The following is a 13,773-nucleotide window of genomic DNA, read 5'->3' on the forward strand; positions in this document are numbered from 1 at the left end:
ATGAAATTACTATGATTCTTTTGTTCTCTTGTCCTTTTTCTGTCTCAAGTATATGTCCCTTTTAAAAACAGCTCGTATCTTTTATAAAATAGGTATTGTTCCTGATTAATTAGGTGGTTTTTCTTACTAAACTATTTTTCTTAATTAATAGGTGGGAAATATACCAAGAGTGATTTCAAGGAGTATGAAAAGGAACAGGACAAGCCATCTAATTTGGTTCTGAAAGATAAAGTAAAGCCCAAACAGGAGTATCCTTAACAAAAGTCCGTCGATGTGTATTGACTGTCTACTGTGATGTGTAGAGTTCTGTGTGCTGTTTCAAAAAGTCATGAAGTGGGGCTGGGGAGATAGCTCAGTAGAGCACAAGGGCCTGAGTTCAATCCCCAGTTCTGCAAAAAAAAAAAAAAAGGTCATGAAGTTATTGAAAACGAAGCTTTTGAGTCAGAGCTGGGATTACAGGCATGTGCCACCACACCCAGTCTCCAGATCATTTATTTGTGAAGAAGTAATTTATTATTGCTTTTTTTTTTTTTTTTGGCGGAACCAGGGATTGAACTCAGGCCCTTGCGCTGGCCAGGGAAGCGCTTATTCCACTGAGCATGTCCCCGCCCCCTATTATTGCTTTTTAATGCCATATACATAATTTGTTTTTTCATTATATCCTGTATTATAAAGAATGTTAGGGTTTTTGGTTTTTTGTTTTGGGAACTAAAAAAAAACTTTATTGAGGGCAAGAGGATGCAAATAAAAAAAATCAAAAGCTTATGTAGCATTTAATGAACCTTCCACTCTTTGTCCAGTGAGGGCTGGATGTTATTTGTACACTTTCTAAGGGTCTTGATCGAGAGGCAGATTCCTTAAGTGGCCTTGGGAGAACTTTCATCAGGGCAGGAGTAAATGGTAATGTCACCTACTTCTTTCCGTTCTGCTTCATGTGTACTACAAAGTAATCATTGCATGTACTGGTGAGACCTGCAGTTAGTGAAAAGAAGCTCTGGAAGCCCACTTTGCCATCTCGGCTCTGGCCCAGGTCCTTCATGATTTTGTCGACAGCCAGAGGGTCTTTTTGATTTTCCAGAAATCCAGGGAACTCTTTTTCCTGAGTACTCTTAGGTCCTCCTTTGTTAAGCAGCATTTGTCCCCAGCAAATTTGTGAAATGTAAACATCATGGTTTCCATGGCATGTTCAATTTGGGAGGGCATCTTGGTGAGGTCTTTTGAAACTTGAGCGTGGAGGTGCAGCAGACGCAGGGCGGTGGGGGGTGGGGGGGGTGCGGCGCAGCCGAGGTGAGCAGCGCACCCGGGTTGCGCGCCTTTGTATGTGGGCCCGAGAATGTTAGGTTTGCAATGAATGTTTAAATCTTTACCTTTCTACTTGGAGGTTAAATACCTTCCTACTTACCATGTACCCAGATCTTTAGGTAAGATTTTTATTTTTTGTATATATAATTATGTTTTAAATTCCTCATCAGAAATTTCCTTATCCTGGCCATTTTCTTATGTTTAACTCCCTTATCTAATTGACAAATCCCTGAAATTATTTGTTAAAAGATTAGGTTGCTTTTTTCTGTATAGTATATTGTCATTTTAGTAAAAATACCCATTTAGCTCCCAGTGAGTTGCAAGTGTTGACTTCTGGAGGATCACAAAGAAAACTGTTGCCCACTTAATTCACGTTCTTTCAAGTTTTAGGTTGAGACAAGTAAAAAGCAATGAAACATACTGTTCATATTATGTCAGTTTAATTTGGTCACTGCTTTTTTTTCCATTATAAATCTATCACTCCACACATTGCAAAGGTTATGTCTTTTGTGGTTGTTTCAGGTAAATGGTGTCTTTGTTTCCTAGTTTCTGTTGATGCTTCAGGTTTCTCCTTTCTTATTCTATATACACATTTCTTTTCCAAGTACTCATCAAGGAGAGATGAATATCTGGTTGACCTTTGTATATTCTTGTATTAAAATGTGTCAATTGCCTGCAGTGTGTAGAGCACTGTGAAGGATTAAAGCTGTATTAAATCAGAAGGATGCTGAGAGTATCAGCATAAGAAGAAGCTTTTACAGGCAGGCAGACCAACAAGCTAGGATTTGGTCTGAAATAAACAATACTAGAGATTTTGAGACTGAAGGTTCAGAATCATAAAAAGTAGGAATATACACTTGAGATTTATTTACAAATTTAGGTTAAACCCTAACCACAACTGGAAGAAGGGAAGCATGTAGGACAAATAAAAGGAAGTATAGTCATAGTGCATCATTGAGTAGTAGGAGGTGTCTTCTTCCCCATGGAGCAGTTCAACCTGAAATGTTTTGAATTTGTAACATTAAAATGCTTTAAATTCAAGAGGCTAGATTGTAAGGATTTAAAACAAAAAACCTAAACATATTTGTGAACAAATAGTACTGTTTTATAGAATTTTCTTTAGGGATGAAAATGTGTGCTATTTCTATTGTCCAGTATACTAACCACAAGTGGCAGATGGAGGATGGATTGGATAACTGAAATATTTTTTTGTTGCTGATGGAGATCAAAATCAAGGCCTCATAATGATAGGCAAGCCTTGTACCACTGAGCCACATCCTTATACAATAAATGACTTTTAGATTTTGTTTAGCTCATTTACTTAATAGTGGTAGTTCAATTCAGGCCTTTGAGCATGCTAGGCAAACACTTTATAACTAAGTGACAGCCCTGCTTTTTCTTTTTTTTGCAGAACCGGGGATTGAACTCAGCCCCTTACGTTTGCCAGGGAAGCTCTTATTCTACTGAGCCATCTCCCCAGCCCCACAATAAGGTGACACTATTGTTTTTTGGAGCTGGGTATTGAACTAAGGCCCTTGTACTTGCGAGGCAAGCAATTATTAAACTGAGCTATCTCTCCAACCCCAGCCCTGCTCTTATATTTTGTTAATTTTATTCACAATTTGTCAACTAATAGATTTTTAAGCTGATTTTTAAAGAGGTGAAAGTGGACACTGAATTTTGAATTTTATGTAATTTTCACATAAAACATTGTTTTGATGTTTTAAAACACATTTAAAAATTTTTTTTTTTCATTGGTATATTTTATACACATCCTGAAAACATTTATCATAGGGAATTTGTGCCTGTACATGATGCATCTTACTGCTGCTTTTTCCTCATTTCCCTTCCCACCCTCTTCCTCTCTTTATTTACAGAAACTTTTTCTGGTTTTTTTTGTTGTTTCTTCTTTTTCTGCTCCCCTGCTCTTATTGCCTTCTCATTTGAAAATTTTCTTCCCATTTCTCAATATCTTTTGTCCAATTTATTTCATTTAAGAGTATGGTCTCAAGGTACATTTAGCTAAAAATGTCTCAAGCCTATCCTTTATGGCAGAATAATACTCCATTGTATTTTTAAAAACTCACATCTTTTTTATCCATTGATCATTGATGGGAATTTGGGTCATTTCCAACATTCAATCATTATAGGTTGTGCCATTATAAACATGGGTGTTTATATATCACTGTGGTATTGTGCTTTCAGTTCTTTCAGAAAGATACCAAGAAGAGGAGTAGTTGGGTCAAATGGAACCTGTAGTCCTAATTTTTTAAGAGATCTTCACACTGATTTCTACAGTGGTTGTACCAGTCTATACTCCCACCAACAATGGAAAAAGGTTTTTTCCCCCAAAGTCCCTCTAGCATTTGTTATTGATTGATTTCTTGATAAGAACCATTCTTCCTGGAGTGAGGTGGAATCTCAGTGTTGCTTTTTTTATTTTTTAAAGAGAATACAAAATATTATCAAAATAGAAAAAATATAAGTGATACAGAATTTTACTAAATAAAATATGAATTTCACAGTATTTATTGTAATGCATAGTGTAGTCTTCCAACTAGTTATTCATATTACCAGATATATGCATGCGATATTGGAAGAAGAAAGAAAAAAAATAAAGAAATATATAAGAAATTAAGAAGAGAAAAAGGACAAAATTGAGAAAAGGAAAGAAAACCAATTAAGCATTAACTGCTCCTTTCCGTAGACCAGCAGAAATCCACAGTACCAAACCATCTTGTGTACATACATACGTATATCTCTGTCCCCCACTCCTTCTCCTGTCTTTCTCAACTCAGTAATTCTTTTTGTTTGAAATAGGTTCATTCCCTTTTCCCAGAATCTGTTTTACCCTTCAGATTTTATTTTCTCTCTCATGTTCTCACACCAAGGAAATAATACTATATTTGCACATGCAGGCCTTATTTATTTCACTTAAGAGTATAGTTTCTGCTTACATCCATTTACCGATAAAAGCCAGTGATGATAAATATTTTTCATATATTTATTTGCACTTTCTACTTCTTGATCTAAGAAGTGTCTATTCATTTCACATGCCCATTTTTGGATTAGGTCCTTAAATTTAGGGCTCTGAAGTTTTTGAGTTCTTTATATATTCTAGGTATAATTCCTTTTTCTGAGGAACAGCTGGCAAACATTTTTTCTCATACTGTGGGTTGTCTCTTCACTCTGTTGATAGTTTCTTTTACTGTGCAAAAAGCATTCTAATAAGGTAAGATTCTAGTTGTTAATTCTTTGTGATAGTTCCTATGCAGTTTGTAAGTCTGCCTACACAAGTGTCTTCAAGAGTTTTATCTATTCTGTCTTCCAAGATTTTAATGTTTCTGTTTTAATATTTAGACCTTTGATCCATTTTTAAATTTAGTGCATAGTGGAGGATGTGGCCTACTTTTAATCTTCAGTATATGGAAGGCCAGTTTGTAGTTTTTGTATGGGGAAGTCGGACATAGGACCTTGCACTTCCCAGGCAGGTGCTGTGTCACCAAGCCATATCCCTGGCCCAGAAAGCCCTTTTTTCCAGCACCATTTATTAGACAGGTGATCTTTTTTCCATTGAATGGTCAAAGATAAGGTGGCTGAGCATATTTGGAATTGTTTCTGGATCTTCTAATCTGTTCCAATGATCCTCAGATCTGTTTTTTTGACAGTGCCATGGTGTATTTTAATCACAGTAGCTTTTTAATTTCAAATCAGGGATTGAGGTGTCCCCTGCCTTGCCTCTTTTGTTTGTTTTTTTCAAGATTTATTTATTTATTTGGTACAGGGTCTCACTGCACAGCTGGGACTCATAGTGATCCTTATGTGTTAGCCTTCCCAGCACTGGGAGTACAGGTGTGTGCCACCATGCCCAGTTTCAGTGACTGTCACTGCATGTGGTACTGGGGATTGAACCCAGCTCCTTGTTTTTGCCAGGCAGGTGCTTAGAGCACCAAGCTATTTCCTGGGCCTTGCCTTTTGTTGCTCAGGATTAATATTATTACTATTGTTATCATATTTTTGAGACAGGTTCTCATTGTGTAATGCAGGCTGGCCTTGAACTCACTTATGTAGCTCAGGCTGGCCTCAAACACACATTGATCCTCCTGCCTCAGTCTTCCTAGTGCTGGGATTACAGGTTTGTGCCACTATGCCCAGGCTAGAATTATTTTTGCTATTTTGGGTCTCTTCTGCACCTCCCCCCCCCCCCGAAACTGGGGATTGAACTCAGGCCCTTGCACTTGCCAGGGAAGTGCTTATTCTACTGAGTCATCTCCCCTGCCCCTCTGGGTCTCTTCTGGTTACAAATGAATTTTAGGATTGTTTTCTCTAACTGATATATGCTGTTGATATTTTTATTGGAATTACATTAAATCTGTAACAACTTTGAAAGTATAATCATTTTTACTATATTGTCTCTTCCTACCCTGGAACAAGGGAAATCTTTCCATTTTTTGATATAATTTCCCATCTCCATTTTCAGAGTACTGTAGTTTTCAGTGTCTTTTAATTTTGTTAGATTTAGTTCTAGGTATCTAATTTTTCTTGATGCTATAGTGACAGGCATTATTTCTCTAATTTCTCTCTCAGTGAGTTTGTTACTTGTGTACAGAAATCCTACTGATTTTTGAATGTTAATTTTGTATCCACCTGTGGTACTGAATTTGGTTATTAAATCTAGAAGTCTTTTGGTGGAGATTTTGGAGTCTTCTATGTACAGTATCATGTCATCTGCAAATAATGATAATTTAACTCTTTTCCATCCTTATTCCTTTTATTTCTATCTCTTGTATTAATTGTCCTGGCTAATGTTTCTGGAACTGTATCGTAAGAGTTGGTGACAGTGGACATCATTGTCTTATTCCTGATTTTAGAGTGAAAGCTTTCAATTTTTGTCCATTTAGTATGATGATGACTTTGGTTTTTCATAGACGGCTTTTGTCTGAGACAAAGATCATCTATTCCAGTTTTATTTAGGGTGTTTTCCGTGAATGGGTGTTACACTTTGTCAGACACTTTTTCTGCATCATACGGTCTTTATCCTTGGCTCTGTTAATGTGGTGTAGTAAATTGCCAACTGGTGGTCAATTTATTACACTCAGCTAAACCAAACTAGTGTGCTGCTGGGTGTGGGAGGCCTACCTGAGGATTGTTGCTAGCAGCACATGAGGCAGAACTAGGGAAGCTCTTGAGAGGCTGTTGGGAGCAGTTAGACACTGTTGGTAGCTGTTGGAATCTATTGAAAGCTGCTGGTTCTCTTGGGCTATTCTGCTTTGGGACTTGTTACGCTGACTTTCCTGGTGAGCTTGGTTGTTCTCATTGTAGGAGGAGCTTAGGACCTCATTGTCACTGAGGACTGCTGTAGTTAGTTCATTTTGAGGAGCTATGGTCCTCATCTTGAGTATTGCTTCCTGGTTCCATAGGGGAAGATGGTGCACTGCTCAGCCTCCTGTAGAAGTTTGTTCCATTGACTTTTCTGATAGGAGCTCGGCTGTTCTCATTCGTGGAGGAGCTTGGGACCTCACTGTTGCTGAAGATGGCTTTAGTACTTTTCAGGGAAGCTCTGGTTCTTACCTTGAGTGTTGCTTCCTGGTGCCAGACAGTTCAGATCCCTCAACCTGCTTGCACAGATTCCTGTTCCTACTGGCATAGACTTTGTAGCTTCCACCACTGACATTTGGGCCTTCCCAGCACAGATCCATGAAACAGGCCTGCATAGAACATTATTGTAGTCCTTGTTACCTCTTTATAGAATGTCCTTTAGAACATTTTGGAGTGCTGGTTTGGTATTCACGTATTTCTTCAGGTGTTCTCTGTCATGGAAGTATATTATTTTTATATCAAATTTGAAACAGTTTTGTGGAATATCCTAGTCTAGGTTGAAGGTTCTTTTCTTTTAGGGATTGAAATACTTCACCCCAAGCTTTCCGTGACTTGAAGGTTTATATTGAAAAGTCACTATGATTCAGATTGACTTCCTTTTATAGGTGATTTATTTCTTTTCTCTTAACAGTTTTTACTATCCTATTCTTGTGTTGAATTTCTGGAATTTTGACTAGTATATGCCTTGGTGTAAAATTTTTTTTTTTTTTATGGCTAATTCAAGTTCTATATTCCTTGCTTACTGTGTGTCAAATTTTTTTCTCTGCGTAGGGAGTTGACTTTTATGAATTTGTGAACTGATTTTTTAATTTCATTTGTTCTGTCTTCTGGTTTTTCATTGACACCCATCAATTGTATTTATTATTCTTTGCATCATCTAGCAGCTGTTGGATTGTTTTTTCATGGTCCCTTGCTATTTTTAAGAAATTTTTCTTTTCATTATCACTAACTGCAATCCATTCTTTTGTATCTGATATTCTGCCTTCACATTGGCTCATTCTTCTTTGTGTACTTTCAGTGGGATTTGTATTCTCCTGGATATCTCGTTTTTTTGTTTTTGTTTTTCGTTTTTTTTTTTTTTTTTGAAAGACAGTATGGTAATAATTGGTATGTCATGACAAGAAGTACATATTTAGAAGACCAGAATGACAGGCCTTCCAAGCATGATCCTTGTTACATTGCTACCTTCAGTGCAGTTGCTTGGTTCACAGGTATGGGTATCTGTTTGAATCTGTTTCATGGATTCCATTTCTTTCCTATGTTAGGTGTTCTTGGTTTCCATTGTTTTCCTAAGCTCCTCTATTTTTATTTTTTATCTGTATCTTCTCTGGAGCCACTAATCATGTCTTTCATTATGAACACCGTCTCTGTAGTTGAGAAGTAATTTCTGACCTGATTTTCATAGTGCCTCATTCACCTGGTTTGGTACTTTTGCTGTTACCATTTCAGAGAGTCTAGGCAGATACCTTTCAACGTGTTCCATTTTACGGCCCCGTGGGTTTGCTGTTCATGAGCCTAAGTGTCTTACTTTCTTTCTTTTTAAACAAAAAAATTTTTTTTTCTAGTTTAATTCCTTGGATGGCATGTGTAAATTGCTTATAGCAGTTTATTGCTAGTATTAAATAGCAATATTAAGTAACAAGTATTAAACCCTTAGGAAATGACTACTTCTGAAAGATATCTTCCAGGTGTAGCTGGCTGCATTGTGAATCTGTTGGAACTCAGAACAGCTGGCCAGCTCCATCTGTTGGCTCCAATGTCTGGATGAGTTTTCAGAGTTCAAGTTGCAGGAGATTAAGTAGCCAAATTCATGCTGGCAGGGAGGTAAGGTCAAGCTGGCAGGAGGCAAGTGGAATGTTGCAGGCTGAGCAAATCAGGTTCCAGCCTCACAGCCAGAAACTAGCCTGAATTTAAGTGGAGCTCAAGGCTTAGGATAGTTGGGATTATCCACTACCCCACCATACATCTATTGCTGGGATTAATCAATTTGGATCTGGACTCTCATCTCCCCCCTTTGTCTACCGGTGACAGCAGAGACATGCCTTGAAGTAGACTTTTTTTTTTTCTCATTTACTTTTTTTCCCCATTTTTTTTTTTTTTCTAATCTCTTCCTCTTCTATTTCTCTATTTTTTTTTCCTCCTAGTCCCATTTAAATTTTGTTCTGCATGTAAGATTGTCATGTTGAAAGCGTATTTGCTGCATACAATTTTTGGTTTACTTAAAATTTTGTTACATAGATTAAAGTGCCTGCTTAGAGCCCAGCGGCCGGGTTAGATCCCCAGTGTGCTGTGATGGCCCCACTCCCCGGGGTATGCTGAGATGGTGATTGAGACTGGGCTGGTGGTGCATAACTGTAATCCTAGCACTTGGGAGGCTGAAAATAGGAGAATCACTAGAATCCAGTCTGTGTAGTGAGACCCTGTACACCTTGTATGGAATACATAAAAATGAAAAAAGAAATTGTTATATAACCACAAATCTAATTCATAAAACTGGAAAATTAATAGTTACCACAGTTTGTCATTTTCTAGGTTGTGCTTAATACTATTGTTTTTGCAGATTGTACGACTTAGGTACCTAAGTGACTGATATTCTAATCAGTTTTTCTTTCTGGTGTGCCAAGACTGAGATTGCCTAAGGCTCCTAAATAGTACTATAAGCCAGAGACAAAGAACTAGGGGCTGGACCAAGAGGGCAGCACCTTCTCATCCCCAATAAATTGAAAGGGTAGAATCTTGCAACAGTCCCTAAACTATACTGTGTTTAAGTATGGCTTTATTGCTATCTTGTCATTTACATTTATGACATTAAAATAATTCTAACATGTATGTCTTTGTTGGTAGAACTTATTATTTTAGTTTTTATAAGTTCTTTTTGGAATTTGAACATGATAACTATTGATATTGATGTTAAATTTCCTCCTTTAGAAATTGATTTAAAAGAAGTGTCATGTGGAAGTACTTTTCATCTTATATAGTTTCTTGAGTACTAGAGTTTTAATATCTTAATTTTTTATAATTTAAGATATGCTTTGTTTTCTGAGTTTAGATACATTTCCTTATTTCTTTCTTTTTTGGGGGAGGGGGCTCGAAGCTGGGATTGAACTCCTCAGGCCCTTGCACTTGCCAGGAAAGCACTTATTCTACTGAGCCATCTCCCCGGCCCCCTCTTTATTTCTTATGCTACTTGAGTTTTCATTTATGAATGCTTTTAATTTTCTCTCTCTATATTAACCCACTAATTGTTAACTAACTCATTGTTTTCTCTATCTCAATTACGTAATGAAAATATTACTTTTCTTTTAAAAATATTTTTTATGCTTTTGACATGCTGTTTGCATTAAAAGGTTACACTTAGCCTTGTGACTTCCTTTATTCATCAGATTATGTTTTAATGTCTTATCTATCATTTCTTCTGTTTATCCTTAACTAAATGCTGTAGTGCAAAATATGATCTTATACTAGATGAGCAGGCAGAAGACTCAAAATCAAGTCACTCACACACAAGTAAAAAACACAAGAAGAAAACACGACATTGCTCTGAAGAAAAAGAAGATGAAGACTACATGCCCATCAAAAATATTAATCAGGTATTTTTATTTTTTTTAATTTTTTAATTTTTTATTTTTGGCAGAACCGGGGATTGAACTCAGGCCCTTGCGCTTGCCAGGGAAGCGCTTATTCCACTGAGCCATCTCCCCGGCCCCTTAACCAGATATTTTTAATGCCCAGACTTAGATATGGAGAAGCAAATGTAGTGATACTTGGGTTCACAAACTTAATTTGTTCTATGGTTTTGGAAAAGATGGACCACATTTGTATGGGAAAGTTGGCTGTGGTCATGTTTATCACCTGACACAGTTTGTAAACAAAACAAAATTTTGCCAAGTGCTTCTGTTTGTGAATCAAATTGTTTGTTGAGAAAACTGTTCTTGAACTGAGGTACTGCAGTATGCAGTTTCTTTTTTTTTTCTTTTCTTTTCGAGACAGGGTTTCTCTGTATAGTTCAGGATAGTCTCAAACTCTCAGCTATCCTCCTGCCTCAGCCTCCCAAGTGCTGGGATTAACAGTGCTGCTGGTGTAGTGGTATCATGCAAGATTCCCAAGTGCTGGGATTATAGGTGTGTGCCAGTACCTCCAGCTGTTGTCCATTTATTTATTTATTATATATTTGGTGCATGGCACAGGGTCTCACTACCCAGCTCAGACTTGTAGTGATCCTCCTGTTTTCAGATTCCAGTGCTGGGATTGCAGGCGTTTGCCACCACACTCCCATCTCTGTGGCCAGGTCAGCACACCCGTGAGTGGGGCCAGCATGGAATGTGGTCCTGGGGATTGAACCTCAGTCCCTGCACTTGCCTAAGCAGGCAATTAGTTCACTGAGCTATCTCACTGGCCCTGTTGTCCCTTTTAAACTTACCTCTTGGTGGTATAATGTCAGAGGCAGTGGCTAGTTCTGCATAGGGATAGATATGTAGTTCCTAGTTCCAAAATGTAAATTGGCTATGTATGGTAATGGGCTTTAATTTTCAAGAATATATATCAAAGGCCGGGGAGATAGCTCAATAAAATAAGCACTTGCCTGGAAACCTCAAGGCCCTGAGTTCAATCCCCGGTACCACAAAAAAAAAAAAAAAAAAAAAAGTATCAAAAATTATAAAAGATTGTTTTCACAGTGACTTAATGTATATTTCTTATGTTATCAAACAAGCAGTTTCTGTACCTGTGTCTACTTGTTTATTCGTATCAAAACAAGTGTGTCTGTGCTCGAAAAATGCTTCCATTTGTTAACTTATCAGGAGGCGTTTTATGGATGTTGCTGCTCTGGAGATTTTTTTTTTTTTTTTTTTTTGCTCCGAATGCCCTCAGGGCAGGTTTGGCTTGCTTGAGTTGTGGGGATGAACCCCAGCAACCTGAGCCTGACTGCTTTGTTGAAGCAGCCACCTAAAGAACTGAGCTAAGGGGCAGGCCCCCAATCCTGGAGGTTTTGCAGCCTATGAAACGTTTATGTCCTTCCATATTGTGCATATGAAATAAAACTACACTAACAATTAACTTGATTATCTCAAAGCTCTTCTGAATGATTTTCTAAAATAATGAAATAGAAAATTTTGACATAGAAAATTGATTATGAAGAGATCATTTCTAATCTGTGTTTTTTTCTGTTGATTAAATAAAAAGCAGATTACATCTCTGCCCCCTGCTTTTGTCTTAGCACGTGGAAGACATGTGAATTAGTCCCTAGTGGGTGAGGGTTTCAGCAGGCGGAAGTGAGTGACACAAAGACAGAAGGAGTGTGGCCCAGTAGGCAAGGTTAAGAATTTGCTGTCTGAGCCATTAGGTTTGTATTTCTACACTGCTAGTTATTGGTGTGACCCTCGCAAGTTACTTAACTTTCTGAGCCACAGTCTTCTCCTCTGCAAAAGTTAGGTAATACTTAACAAGTATGTGTTAAGAGCAAATTAAAAAAAATTGTGTCAACATTTTCATCACAGAATTCTTACTACCACTACTTATACTGTTATAGACAAATTACTATTTTAGAGTTAGCAGTAATAGTTTCTCTTGTGGTTATGTCATTAACTGAGTTCTTGAATTCATATTTTAATTAATTTTTCTCATTTTATTTTTGAAATGAAGGGGTTGTTTAAGCCTGTTTTTGGTTTGCAGTTTTAAAAATTATATGTTTGAAAATAAAATATACAACATAATGTGATAGTGTATATGAAGAACTTAATATATTCTTATTCTCCTTTTTCTTCTTCCATAGGTAACTATTTTATATGTTTTGCAGTTTCTTCATTTAAAAATTTTTCAACAAATATATATTTGATAAATATTCCTGGCTTCTCATGTCCTGGATAGGTACCCCTTGCTGTTGCCTAATGAAAGTATAGTCTTCTTTCCATAGCCTATTAACTATGTGAAGATTGCCATCATGCCTATCCCGTCCCAGTTGTAAAATAGACCTTTATCTTTTTCTTTATTCCTCACATGAGTTAGTAATAATATGAGCAGTAGTAGCTGACATCTTTATTGTCTTTGCATTGTGAGGTGATTTCTTTTATCTTCATTTCACAAAATAGAAAACAGTAAAGATGAAAAAGATTTATACTGGTCCATGGCTTTATATAGCTAGTACATAATGGGACCAATTTAGATAGATTCATACCCCTAGCAACTCTTCTGCTGTTCTCATTTGAATGTACTCCTGTCAATTTCCTTTCCTCCGCCCTGTTATTGTACCAAGAATAATTTGCCCCTAGTGCTATTTCAGTGAGGTATAACAGAAGTGTCTCATCTCTCTTAATTTCTATACTTAGTCTAAAGACACCCCCACCAAAAATGTCAACCTGAACTTTTTTTTAGGCAGGGTCTCACTGTACAGTGCAGTCTGACCTTGAATTCACTCATGTAACCCACATTGGCCTGGAACTTGTGGCGATTCTCTGGCCTTAACCTTCCTAGTGCTGGGATTGCAGGTATGCACCACCACCCTGATACCTCAGACTTTTAAAATGGTACTTACATCACATTCTTAGGAATTTTTAGCACTCTTTCCATTAAAAAGCTCAATCCTTCTCCCCACCCAAGCTCATGGTGCTTTTAGCTGCAGCTTTTTGCCCTGAACTTTTGCATGGACTCTTCAGTGAACTGAGGCCAGAAATAAACATTAGTGTGTGTGAGATGATCAGAGGTCTAAAAAAATGGGAAGACTGTCTACATTTTAAGACTGCCCCCTCGTCACTTTTATGAATCTTTTGATTCTGTTGTTAATGATTATGTAAGGCCTTATAGTGGCAGACACCCTCTTTTGGCATCACATTCTTAGGGAGGAATGCTGTTAGCTCTTGCTGCTTTTTATTTATTTATATATTTTTATTGGCAGTACTGAAAGTTGAACCCAGGTCCCTGCTAAGCAAGCTCTGTACCATTGAGTCCCCTGGCCCTTTTTTATTTATTTTGAGACAAAACCTTACTAAATTGCCCAAAGGGGCCTTAAAATTTTGACCCACCTGCTTCAGCCCCAATATTGGGGTCATAGGAGTGTTTCATCATGCTCGTCTTGGAGTTAGCACTGTAATTAAAGGG

The 13,773-nt window shown here is 37.4% G+C and overlaps 1 protein-coding gene and 1 pseudogene across 1 annotated transcript in view; one reads left to right on the forward strand and one right to left on the reverse strand.

Annotated features, from left to right (window-relative positions):
* The window catches only part of Ppil4 (peptidylprolyl isomerase like 4), a 42,012-nt gene that overhangs the window by 24,064 nt on the left and 4,175 nt on the right, over positions 1-13,773 (forward strand). Inside the window, exons 11-12 of the mRNA XM_004645477.2 lie at positions 152-248; positions 10,124-10,271. Of these exons, the coding sequence (XP_004645534.1) occupies positions 152-248; positions 10,124-10,271 (245 nt within the window). The remainder of the gene's footprint in view (positions 1-151; positions 249-10,123; positions 10,272-13,773) is intronic.
* Positions 748-1,203, reverse strand: LOC101588461 (annotated as a pseudogene).

This window comes from Octodon degus, unplaced genomic scaffold, assembly GCF_000260255.1.
Source record: "Octodon degus isolate 3935 unplaced genomic scaffold, OctDeg1.0 scaffold00229, whole genome shotgun sequence".
NCBI lineage: Eukaryota > Metazoa > Chordata > Mammalia > Rodentia > Octodontidae > Octodon > Octodon degus.